The 13,246-nt window shown below is 43.4% G+C and overlaps 2 protein-coding genes across 2 annotated transcripts in view; both read left to right on the top strand.

The window, feature by feature from the left end:
- Positions 1 to 13,246, top strand: part of LOC142892538 (uncharacterized) — a 317,526-nt gene that overhangs the window by 258,672 nt on the left and 45,608 nt on the right. The gene's annotated exons all lie outside the window — the stretch shown is intronic.
- LOC142892510 (ribonuclease inhibitor-like) lies at positions 4,264 to 6,948 on the top strand. The gene is made up of 4 exons (XM_076032727.1): positions 4,264 to 4,277; positions 5,862 to 6,035; positions 6,315 to 6,488; positions 6,874 to 6,948. The coding sequence occupies exons 1-4, from the start codon at positions 4,264 to 4,266 to the stop codon at positions 6,881 to 6,883; spliced, it is 372 nt and encodes a 123-aa protein (XP_075888842.1). The 3' UTR covers positions 6,884 to 6,948.

The raw sequence follows: 13,246 nt of genomic DNA, 5'->3' as shown, positions 1-13,246 counted from the left end.
AAGACAGCCAAGGCCTTCAAACACGTTGTTGTATTTTGAGATGATGTCCTCTGTGGTGGTTGTGAAATGCATATCTGTCCCTGTTGTGCTGCGTGAGACCGCTGTAGATGACATATCTGTGTGGTGTATGAAATAGCAAGTTGAGTCTTTTGCATGTTTTTGCAGAAAGCAGAGGCATTTGTGACGTGTGTATAACTTGAAACTTCAGGTTGTGTGTTTGTCCATCATGGTCAGCTTTGAGGTGACACAACCCAGCTAGTTTCACTTGTGACCCATCATACAGTTTAATGGTGGCTTTGCTGGCTGGTATGTCTGGATTACCATCTTGTGTGATGAACTGTAGATCTCTGAAGCTTATGGCGTTGGTTGTGGCTCCTGTTTCCAATTGACATGTGATTGTATGGCTAGGGTCATATGATACTGGTTCAGTCATGTACGGTGTTACTTTGAGGTTGACAAGCCATTTCTCGTTTCCCTGTTCCATAGCGTTTATGTTTGATAGGAACCACACCTCTTCCATTTCTTCTTCCTCCTCTACTCTGTCTTCTCCAAGAAAGTTCACCCGTGTCTTGCGCTGGGCTTGTTTGCACACTCTTGCAGTGGCAAGTGGTTTTTCTTTCCACAGGCTTTGCAGATGACGCCAAATGCAGGGCATTTCATTCTGTCATGCACTGCTCCACAGTAACGACAGAGGTTATTATTTGGGCGTTTATCTTTGTTTGCATGTCCCATATGCTCTTTGTAATTATGCTGAGGTGCAAATGAGGGGCGCATCTCTGAGCGTTTGTCATGTGCAAAGTGTACATTCTCCTGTTCCACACCAGTTATTATCTTATTTTGAATTTGTGCTAGTTCGCTGACTCTAAACATGTCTATTGCTTTGGCAAGTGTGAGTTCTGATTCACGTAACATGAGTGCTTGTGTACTTGCATTTTTAGTCACAAGCACTAATCTGTCACGGATCAATTCATCTCGCAGGGGACCAAATTCACATTTGTCTGCTAGCTTTCTCAGGTTTGCAACATATTGCTCTGTTGACTCATGTTGACTCTGATGTGCAGTGTTAAATACGTAGCACTCGTAGATTACATTTCTGGAAGGTTCAAAGTGTTTTTGTAGTGCATCCAGATTCTTCTGTGGATTGTCTCTGTCCTCCGCTGACATGTGAAGATGTCTTTGTATTATGTGACATTCTTTGCCCATTACTGTAAGCAGGGTGGCTACTCTTACTTTTGCTTCTTTTTTGTCCAGTTCCGTTGTTATCTCATAGTTTTCCCATTGTGCTCTAAAGAATGTCCAGTTGTTATATACGTCGCCCTTCATGTCCATTGCGTCTGGTACAGGAATCGAAAAAGCCATGGTTCGTCAGGTATTAGCTTAGCAGTTTAGCTCCATTGAAAAAACGTCCAGCCTTTATAGCGCCTTGTTGTTCTGTCTTCAGCCGCAGCGTTACGTTTCCGCTTCTGACACCATGTTTCGTTCTTTCTTTTATACAGTCATGCAATCTTTGTAGATATGCTACTTTTATTGTATGGCCGCTAGTTATAACCATAGATATATACAGAAGGCTAGATGTCTCACGGCGCAGAATCGAACGTCCGCACTGGCCGCCATCTTTCCACAGTCAGGCAGTCACGGTCTGATGTAGTGAATGTGAGGGAACGTGAGTGATCTGAACAAACATTAACACTCTGATCTCGCTGAAAACTTGACGGCTTTGCACACGGTTTGCTTTCTTACAAACGTTCATAACGTAGCAATAATTCTGGATGGTTGAACATGTTGAGAGTGCAGCTTTCTATTAGAAAAAAAACACAATGGTGCTATGGCAGCTGCACAAGTTAATACGACTGAGACCACTAAGATTTTCATTTCTTAAGTTAAGTTTAGCCAACAGCTATTTCAGGACAAACTAGTATTTTGTTCACATACAATATTTGTGGTGTCGGTTGTAGTTATTCGCTGAGGTGCGTTTCCTATAACGTTGCTGCTGCATGAACGCAGTCTCATCAGTTCATGCAGCAGAGACACGGTGATCAATGAACTAGAGCTGCTGATATCTCATCCCCCACCTGTTTGATTCAGAGTCGAACGGTGACAACCTGAGATTACAGGCCGTCTTTTTTCTTGTTGTGATAAAAGGGATTAGGATTGGTAGGTGTAAATAAAACAAGCAATTTGACATATGGAGAGACAGAATAGCTTTTTTTCTATATCATTTAACTTAATTTGCAAATGATTTACAATTGGATTGCTTTGCTACAGCATCATGCATTATGGTTTCTACATGAAATCGGTTACTGAAAAAATGCCGAACTTCTGTGCCGCTTATGGATGCAGCAATCGTCGCTGTCCACAAACAAAAGCTTGTAGGATCACATTTCATCTGTAAGATATTGTTGGAGCTGTTTGATTAATGTTACGATTTAGTGCTGGTTTGTTTAGTTTAGCGTTTAGCATATATGTTTTTATTAAATATGGGTGTGTGCGTGTTTTTGCTATTTTCACATGAAAGCCTATGGTTATAAATCATTAATAAGTATGCAGTATCATAACTATGCTTATAACCTTTGTAACAAACCAAACCGCTCGAAATTTGGTTGAAAATAGAGCAATTTAGGGCTATTTAAAAGAACATGCACAATAAGAATACATAGTTATGAGTGGGAGGGGCGGAGCGAGGTGACTGTGGCAAGATGGCCGCCAGTGCGGACGTTCGATTCCATTGGCCAGCAGCGCGGATAAGACATCTCGCCTTCTGTATATATCTATGGTTAGAACAGTGCTCATCAGGTAAAACACCCGGAAGCCAACGTCATCAACTCGCACTAGATGTCTCTGCATATTGCATGGAACTTGGCTGCCATCTAGTGGTTAACTCTCGTAACACTGTCCATTATGAAACATTTCGTCATCTACTCAAATCTTACAATAAAACTGTCAAACAGGCAAGAATAACCCATTTCTCCAACCTCATCACAAACAATAGCAAAAACCCTTGATTTCTTTTCTCTACCTTCAATCTTTTAACCAATACAAATTTTAATCAGGACGTACAGACACCAACAGATGCCCTCTGTGAGGATTTTGCAGACCACTTTGTAAGTAAAATTGATGTCATTAGGTCCAGTATTTTAATTAATCAAAATCAATTTTTCTACACATCTGGACAACCACTTTTATCTGAGGAAACACTGGAGAGTTTTGCTCTAGTTGATGCAAGGACACTTGGTCGAGTTTTCTCCCAAGTAAAGCCCACAGCCTGCCTTTTAGACCCAATTCCCACGTCACTCTTAAAGTCACTTTATGGGTTCTTTGAGGAGCAGATTTTATATATTGTCAATTGCTCTCTTCAGACGGGTGTTTTCCCTGCTGCCTCTAGAACGGCGGTGGTGAGGCCCCTTTTGAAGAGGAGCAACTTGGATCCAAACATTTTTAATAACTACCGACCTGTATCCAACTTACCGTTTTTAAGTAAGATTTTAGAAAAACTGTTTTTTAACCAAGTAAATTACTTTTTAAATACAAACAATATTTTAGAGAATTATCAATCTGGTTTTAGAAAGAACCACAGTACTGAGACAGCCCTTTTAAAGATCGTCAATGATTTCAGGTGTAACGCAGACTCTCAGAAGCTGACAGTCTTGGTGCTACTGGATCAAAGCACTGCTTTTGATACAGTAGATCACCATATTTTATTAAATAGACTCAGAAACCTGGTGGGCCTGTCAGGTACTGTTTTTAACTGGTTTCGTTCTTATCTCACAGATCTATGTTTCTTTGTAAGTATGGATACGTGCTCCTCCAGAATGCATGAAATTAGATGTGGGGTCCCCCAAGGGTCAATTTTAGGTCCGGTTCTTTTTAATCTGTAAAATGCTTCCCTTGGGGGATGTCGCAAGGAAACACGGCATCAGCTTCCACAGCTATGCTGATGATACACAAATGTACATTGCCGTGTCTCCTGATGACACAGCGCCAATTGATTCCCTTTTAAACTGTATTTTAGATATCAAATCATGGATGGCAGAGAATTTCCTACAGCTTAACCAGGACAAAACTGAGGTTTTAGTTATTGGTCCTGAAGGCCGGAGAGAGGAACTTTTACCAAAACGTCGGGATTTTAAACCCTCGCAATTTGTAAAGAATCTGGGCGTTGTTTTTGATTCTGAGCTCACCTTTGTTCCACATATAAAAAATATTACAAAGATAGGTTTTTATCATCTAAAGAAAATAGCCAGAATCCGCCCGTTCCTCTTCAACATGGAGGTGCTAATGCATGCTTTTATTTCTTGTAGACTAGATTATTGCAATGCCCTGCTCTCTGGTCTTCCCAAAAAGAGTGTTTACAGTCTACAAATACTACAAAACTCAGTCGCACGTGTGCTGACTAGGACCAGAGGAAGGGAACACATTACATCGCTTTTAAAGTCGCTGCATTGGCTCCCCGTCCGCTTCAGGATTGATTTTAAGGTTCTCTTATTAGTTTTTAAATGTCTCAACGGTCTTGGCCCATCTTATCTAACTGACCTGCTTTCATCATATCCTAGGTCTTCTGGCACTGGCCTGTTAACTGTTCCCCGAGTCAAAAAAAAACCCATGGTGAGGCTGCTTTCAGCCATTACGGCCCTACTCGGTGGAACAGCCTGCCAGAGAGCCTCAGGGCCGCAGAGACTGTTGATATTTTTAAGGGGAGGCTCAAGACGTACCTTTTTAACCTGCCGTTTAACTGACTTCTTTTACTCTTCTCTCTCTTACTCCACTAATGTTATGCCGTTTTACTATTTTTATGCCCTTCAATTGATTTTTATACTTTTATAATGGTTACCCATTTTTATGCCACTGTTTCACACTTTATTTTTATGTATTTGGTTTATTTCTCGTTATGATTATTCTCCCTTTTATACTTTTAGTGCCAGTGTTTCCTCATGGGGGGCCCTTCACGGTGGGAGCTACGCCTGGTCTGCCCATAGGGGCGCTGCAGGCCATGGTGCCCCCTTGTGTGGACGGCTCCCCATAGTGGCCTTTCCTCATCAGATTCTTCAGTGCCAAGCCGTGTTATCTAATGTCTGTGTGAATATGGGGGTGGGCGTTTGTCTGTGTGCGTTGGTGGGGAGGGGTGGGTTCGTATGGGGTGGGGGGAGGGGCAGTGGAGCTTTTTATTTTTTCTCATTGTTATTATTATGATTGTTGTTCTTATTATTATTATTATTACCTTTCTTTGTTTTGTTTTGTTTTATTTTGTTAAGCACTGTGGGTTGCACATGTTGTGTATGAGCAGTGCTATATAAATAAAGTTTATTGTTATTATTATTATTATAGAAACATGAAGACACATCAAAGAGTAACATGAGCTTGTTGTTGTGACACTGGACGGTAGAGAGTCTGAATCCCCGTCCCAGGCGCAAATCCTCATGGAGGCTTCTGAGGAGGTCAAAGATGGCCAATCCGTCAATCCCAGCTCCATAACCGGGGTCTATGGAAGGAAGCCGCGAGCATTGCGCACTGATCCAGGACAGCTTTCACCTGGCTTGATGGATCCGTGTCTTCTCATCCTGGATGGCTTTTAGTGCGACCCATGAAGCCTGGACACACGTGTTGTGGATTGGTTGAACGCTGAAAGCTTAGTGACTCATCTTGGATGACGCAATCCTACTTTGGTGCAAGGGGGCCCAGACAGCAACATCATCAAGAGCCAGTAATGGACTCCACAGTGCAGCACTCGTTCGCTCGCCCTCCCTCTCCCATTTTATTCTGTAGTGTCAGATTCTGAAGTCGATTTCACTTTGATTTTCAGAGTGATGACACCCTGGAAAAACTCTCCATCATTATAAACTCTCCATCATTTATGCTCTATTCAGGTTGGAGTATTGCAGGTTGTCAAAGCTCAGCTGTGATTGGCTGCTCTCAGATCCGAAGTCCAACCCCTCCCACCTCAGACACCTGGACCTGAGTGAGAACCTGCTGCAGGATTCAGCAGTGAAGGTTCTGAGTGGTTTTCTGCAGAGTCCAGACTGTAAACTGGAGAGTGTGAGGTCAGTTCACCCTCTTCACTCGACAACTTCTATCACTCTTGTTGTTGTCGTCATGATTTGCACTTGACTGCTGTTGGAAATTCAATTTGCAGACACTGGTTTGTGTTTGAAATGAATGAAACTGGGTTTAAAGGTACAGTGTGTAAAATCCTCCCATCTAGTGGTCAGCTTGCAGATTGCAGATTCTGAAGTGGACATTTCACTTTGATTTTCAGAGTGATGACACCCTGGAAAAACTCTCCATCATTATAAACTCTTCATCATTTATTCTCTATTCAGGTTGTGGTGCTGCAGTTTGTCAGAGCTCAGCTGTGATTGGCTGCTCTCAGCTCTGAAGTCCAACCCCTCCCACCTCAGACACCTTAACCTGGATGGGAACCAGCTGCAGGATTCAGGAGTGAAGCCACTAATGGATCTTGTCCACAGCAGAGACTATCAACTGGAGAGTGTGAGGTTAGTACTGGTTTGGAACCAGTGGATGATGGTTCCAGCACCAAAGCCAGTTGATCCCACAGCAGAGGTCCAGTGTTCCCAGTCACAGTGTGAGAGGAGGATGGTGACGTCCAGCTGCTCCTCATTCATCCAACATCTGCTGCCAAACTGCTTCTTCTCTCAGTTCACCACCCAATTATTGATCAGTTCATCTTCATCAGGCCTCAGTATCAGTCCAACACTCCATGGTCACATGACCTTCACATGTTCCACACTAGACATGTGACTGAGAGTCTGCTTCTTCTCACCAGTCACTCCACCATCTCCATCAACAGTCAGCGTCTCTGTGATGATGCGTTCAAGGACCGTGAGTCCTGACTCCTGCTGTCTCTTCTTCTCTCTACAGGTGGAGGTGAGGGAGGATGAGGAGGAGACTGAAGAGGAGCGCTCCATCTAGTGGTGGCTGACAGAACTACAAAAAGTGGAGCCAAACAGCAAGCTGTGTGTCACGACAAGTGATGGTGAGGTGAAGCCTCATGAGGCATTGAACCACTTGAGCCAACTGGTTCGAAGCTTCATGTGCACACGAAACCACCTACTGGACAAATGTACAATCATAGGCAAGCTGTGTCTGAACCACGTGTGATGCATTGAATTTTTGTGTCTGTTGGGAATGACTATGAATTGCAAAAAATGAATGACACACACATATATATATATATATATATATATATATATATATATATATATTTATTTTTTCTCACTTATTTATGATTATTTTTATCGGTACTGATGCCAGTGGTTATGGGGATGCTCCAAACAAATTTTGTTGTTAACTTTGTTCAACAATGACAATAAATAAATAACTTGACTTGATAACTATGTGTATGATACATTTTTTGAATGTATTCTGTTTGTGCAATTTTTTTCTGAAAATGGCATGGGTGTAATCAGGCAGATGACAGTGAAAGTGATTGTGGGACTTGGAAAAGGGCATAGATCAGGGGTGCTCACACTTTTTCAACATGCAAGCTACTTTTAAAATGAGCAAGTCAAAAAGATCCACTTCCTATAAAACAGGAAAACATATTCATTCAGAAATATATTTGTAGTCCAATGATAAAGAAAGAAAGGATTAAATGGGTCAACATGTTCCCTTGTGCATTTATGCTCATCATTGCACAGAAAACTCATGGTTTAAAATTGTTTAGGTTATATCTGCCTATGTTTGATTTTATCAATAAAAGTGTGTTTACGTTAAGATGTTTTGCTGTATAGTTTTGTGTTTTCCAGCGCATAGGTTAGGGATAATTGGTGTGTGTGTGTGTGTGTGTGTGTGTGTGTGTGTGTGTGTGTGTGTGTGTGTGTGTGATGCAGACGTTTTGCCAGCAGCATCTCCCAGCATCTTTGGCGCGTCTGCAGTGCGTGTGCACTTTGAAGCGCATTTTCCGAGCGAGGCGTCTCCATCAGTTTACGCCAGGATTGCAAGCTCATGCGACAACCCCGGTAGTTTTGCGTGTAAAACAACAGCGAAACTCTTTTTCCTGTCCCTGTCTGGTCTTTATTTGATCTGAATAGTGCCGAAGCCGATACGTCACATTTACCCTGGACACCCTTGTCCAGGGTGTCCCCTGCCTTCGCCCTAAGACAGCTGGGAGAGGCTGCAGCAGACCCCCGTGACCCTGAGTTCGGGACTAAGCGGGTATGGAAAATGAATGTATGAATGAATGTAAAGCACAGCACATATAAGAACAAAATCCAGCACATCGTACATGATGACCAAAATCAACCAGATCCACCGTGTTTTCTAATCCTGCCTGAACGATTCTACCTGCTGTAATTGACGCGGATCTCTCTCTCTCTCTCTCTCTCTCTCTCTCTCTCTCTCTCTCTCTCTCTCTGTCTCTCTCTCTCACACACTCACTCCCTCTCTCCCTCTCTCTCTCCATGCGATAGACCCAAACTCCCTTCGCAATTGACCAGTAGATTGCGATGGACGTAATGGGCACCCCTGGCATAGATGCTTGTGTAACATGGACATTGATGTACAGGACAGGGGGCTCCATCCTATCACCTCTCCTCTCCTCACTCTCTCCCTAAGTTCTCAAAACTATCTCCAAACTAAACGCTATCTAGTCTCAAAAAACTCCAAAGTATAAACACTATCCAAAATCTAGTAATCCAAACTCTCTCCAAATCTCAGTTGACTGCAACTCTCCTACAATAACCCCCATTTTGAATGGAGCCTGAGGGGTCTATATAAACCGTTAAAATATGAATTGCAGATATATACATACATATATATATATATATATGGGTCCACTTTTCTGCTGCAGCTGGCCATTTTCATTTTACACCGTCCAAATTTACAGTTCAGGGTGCTGGGACGAATTCCAAATTGTGTGCAGATACAGGCCTACACTTCAAATAATTATGAGAAAAATCCAACGTCAAGAGAGCACTTCCATTAGGAAATAGTCAACATGAAATTTCGTCTTCTACTGACACCTGCTGGTCAAATTGAATAGTTGCAAATATTGTGAACAAGTTGTCATCTAATTCTAATCCTAAACAATATGGCCATTCCAAGTGAAGTATTAAGACAATTAATCAGGTTTGTAGTGCTTGATTAAACACATTCATCCCGTTCCAGTGCACTAAAACCCACTTCCCTTCAGGACCGTGTCAGCGAAGCGAAAACTTCCTTGAGTGACGCTGTTTCCCAGCATGCATAGCGAGCTAGCGATTCACAATACTATTTCATCACAAACATGGATTAAAAAATAAAAAGGGATGAAAAATGAAACTTCAGGAACACCAACCAATACAATGCAATACAAGCAGAACTGGGCCGAAGTTTTATATTATGTACACCATAATACAGCCTTCTGGTGGACAAGCCATACTATTTAATCCGTGTCCTCCTATGGCACTTCCGTGGGTAGAAGCTCGTCGTAGAGGTCACGTGCTGGTTGCTCGTCACTCCACCGATCACCTCGGGGAAGGTCGTTGCCCTTGCAGGGTACCTGATTCAGGTGAGTATATGGAAAATATGGGTCAATGTGGTCAGTCGTAAAAAGAGAAGCTTGCTGGCAAAAATAATGCACTACAAGTGGATGTGACACTTTCTTTTTGTTTTGTATGTATATATATATATATATATATATATATATATATACATATATGTATGTGCGTGTGTGTAACTTTAACTAACTTATCTATTTCTATCCATCTATCAAACTTACTATCTAGGGATCTTGATATTGTGTTGGCAGATGCATTATCACGTGTACATGTGGACTAGCTGCGAAATTCTTATTTCGGGGGAACTGAGGGTTTTCTTGTTTAGTTTTGTTTGTCGGTATGTTAATAGGGTTTAGTTCTTAAGGGAGGGGGTGTTATGACCCACAGGTGGGTCTAGGTGCCTCTATGTTTGTGTCTGTGTGTGTGTGAGAGTGGATGATGCCTTGCAGGTGCGGTCCTGGATGTTGGCTGCTGATTGGACGCGCCATGGCTCAGAAGGAGGAGCAGTCGAGCCAGCCTGACGGTCATCCCTCCTCCGCTCCCAACTCTGCAGTTAGTCACTTCTGAAATGGTGTTCGAGCACTCAGCCGTAGGGGTGGGCTGCCATTTTCCTTGTCCCCTCTTTTCTCCTGTTTATTAAGTATGTAGGGAGGTTAGCCTTTCTGTATTTGGGTTCTCTTTCTTTCTTTAGTTAGTTCTTAAGGCGAGCTAGTTGGAATTTGGTGTATTATTTTGGCCTGGGCCCACCCTGAAGCCTTTGCTGCCCACCGGTTAAGTTGTTTTGTTTATTTCATTTACTGATCAATAAATGTTTTTGTTGAAAACCGCCAACTGCCGTGAGAAATTAATGAGGCTTGGGAGTGGGGGAAGGTGTCCCACACGTTGTGTCTCGGTCCCCCTAGATGGGACGTAACACATAGTTTTCACCGTGACAGCAGGTTGAGCTCCTACCGTTTTACAAGTGACGTCGTCACGTTAGCCTGTTCCATCCCTGCTAAATTCTTTAAAGAACTACCGTAAGTAAACTTTTAAATTATAATACACTCTACACTAATTGTAATTTCCTGCCCGTGGTTCTATATTGCAACAGTTGACGGCTCATATCAGCAGATAAGCAGCAACAATCTGGGCATTGCGGGTGATTCATAAATATGTCATTTCTTATTAATTAGCCCATAAGTGTTGTACACCAGTGTGACACCAAATGCTTGTTGCTGACAGCAGTGAAGAAATGACACTCTAGTGGTTCTGCACATTAGTATAAATAGAGTGATTCTCTATCATTACATCACAGGACGGCGGCACTCTGACAGATTCCATGAACCTGGACACTGATGATCCAGACTCCGGTCCAGATGAGCCAACAGGCCACAGTGGAAACGGGTCAGAACATGGACTGGCTGCTGAAAGGATCCAGGTAGGTGGCGCTGTCATCCCAAGTTGTGTGGTGTGGAGGATCAGGGCCAAAGTTCCAGATGCTGACAGATGTGACTGTGGATTCAGGAGGAGTGTTTGAAGGCTGGACTCCCAACAGTGATTGGCTGCTGAGGACCTCTCAATCACAATCAGGTTTTTTAGTGGCTGTGAGATTGAAAGTGAGATTGCATTGTCCAGGTAGGAGGACAGCAGTCAGCCATGTTTCACCTCCAGTCAACACGCAGTGGTTCACATGAAGGTCCAAGAGGCCTACAGACCTACACTGAGTCTGGACGTGGCAGTACAGTTGGATCATTGTCTTTGTTGTGTTGTTTGGTCATTGTGATCCAATGTAATGTGAGAGAAGGACGAGTGCAGTTATATTGGAGTGAGTTATTTAGAGTGTAATAGAAGTTATAATGCAGAGTCTGTTTTTATGAAATGTTCAATCACCTGGCAACCATCCATCCATCCATCCATCCATCTTCTACTGCCGTATCTGGAGTCAGGTCTCGGGGGCAGCAGCCTCAGCAGAGACCCCCAGACTTCCCTGGACCCAGTCACCTCCTCCAGGTCCTCCAGTGGGACCCCAAGGCTTCCCAGTCCAGCCCAGAGACCTGGTCCCTCCAGCAGGGTCTCCTCCTGGTGGGACATGCCTGGAACACCTCCCCAGGGAGGCGTCCCAAACAAGACCCCGAGATGCTGGAACTCCTCCCCCTGAGGCAGGGCCTCCCCACCGACCCAGAGAGGGCAAACCACCTCATATCCAGCATTGATTTATCTGTTGGTGATTCATTATAATGTATCATTTATTTTATTTAAATTATATTTGAACTGAATTGGATTTGTTTGTAAAAGTGAGATTTATTTTCATTGATTCATGTGGTTTATGTTGAGACCTAGTGGAGAAGTGGGTATGGCCTACAGAAGGTTTGAGTACACAAGTTATTTAGATATGGAGAATCCCCATGGCAGGACTTCAGGAGATATATAATCCAAGTGTTAAAGCAGCAGAAATGAAACCTCAGTTGAGGTCAAGGTTACACAGGTCAGAGGTTGTGATGGCTTTTATTGTCAGAATATTGAATCATTGAAATATAATGTTTGAGCTCGTAACAAAGTTAGGATGATATAACATAATTACATAAAATAAATGATCTGGTTTCCTTCTGATTCATTGACGTCCTTCTGAAATCTCCACACAAACATCTGGCAAGCATCAAAACCATGAATTATTTTGAGGGAAACTTCTTTTGTCTTACTTATAATTCAATAATGATTTGAGCTCCCATCACAGGTGTTGTGAATCACTTTATCTTTTCCACATGATTTCCTTATTTAAGATCATGAAGCAGAAATAAAGTCTCTTGAAAAGTATTTTTCACCTCCAAAATGAAGATGTTATAGAACTCTGAAGTGAGAGCAGAGCAGTGTGTTGTTGATGTGTGGAACCTTCATGCTGAGATGTTCCAGCCGTGGATGATGAGAGCAGAAGCAGTGGTTGTGTTGCTGCTGCCTTCACTGAGCAGCTGCTCCAAGTCCTGCTTCTTCCACTGAGGATTCAGCTCCACCAGTGGCTTCTGGGACGTCTCTCCCAGTAACCACAGCAGCTTGTAGGGAAAGGCAGTCCGCCAGCCACCAGGCTGCACTGGGGTCAAAGGTCGTGACACGCCCACACAGTGTTGGTGCGTGCAGCTTGCTGTTTGGCTCCACTGGTTGTAGTTCTGTCAGCCACCACTAGATGGAGCTCTCCTCTTCACTCTCCTCATCCTCACCACCACCTGCAAAGATAAGAAGAGACAGCAGGAGTCAGGACTCACGGTCCTTGAACGCATCATCACAGAGACGTTGACTGTTGATGGAGATGATGGAGTGACTGGTGAGAAGAAGCAGACTCTCAGTCACATGTCAAGTGTGGAACATCAGAAGGTCATGTGACCATGGAGTGTAGGACTGATACTGAGGCCTGATGAAGATGAACTGATCAATAATTGAGTGGTGAACTGAGAGAAGAAGCAGTTTGGCAGCAGATGTTGGATGAATGAGGAGCAGCTGGACGTCACCATCCTCCTCTCACACTGTGACTGGGAACACTGGACCTCTGCTGTGGGATCAACTGGCTTTGGTGCTGGAACCATCATCCACTGGTTCCAAACCAGTACTAACCTCACACTCTTCAATTGATGGTCACTGCTGTAGACAAGATCCATCAGTGGCTCCTTCACTGATGACTCCTTCAGGGGGTTCATATTCAGGTCCAGCTCTCTGAGGTGGGAGGGGTTGGACTTCAGAGCTGAGAGCAGCCAATCACAGCTGAGCTCTGACAAATTGCAGCCCCA

Source organism: Nelusetta ayraudi, unplaced genomic scaffold (genome assembly GCF_046127955.1).
Source record: "Nelusetta ayraudi isolate G7.1 ecotype Tasmania unplaced genomic scaffold, CSIRO-AGI_Nayr_v1 ptg000034l, whole genome shotgun sequence".
Taxonomy (NCBI): Eukaryota; Metazoa; Chordata; class Actinopteri; order Tetraodontiformes; family Monacanthidae; genus Nelusetta; species Nelusetta ayraudi.
Note: the sequence above shows the minus strand (reverse complement) of the source record. Positions and strands in the feature narration are given on the sequence as shown.

Excerpts from the sequence above, each read along its gene's own strand:
- LOC142892510 (XM_076032727.1), top strand. Across the intron at positions 6,036-6,314 it reads TGTAAACTGGAGAGTGTGAG|GTTGTGGTGCTGCAGTTTGT; the intron begins GTCAGTTCACCC and ends TTCTCTATTCAG.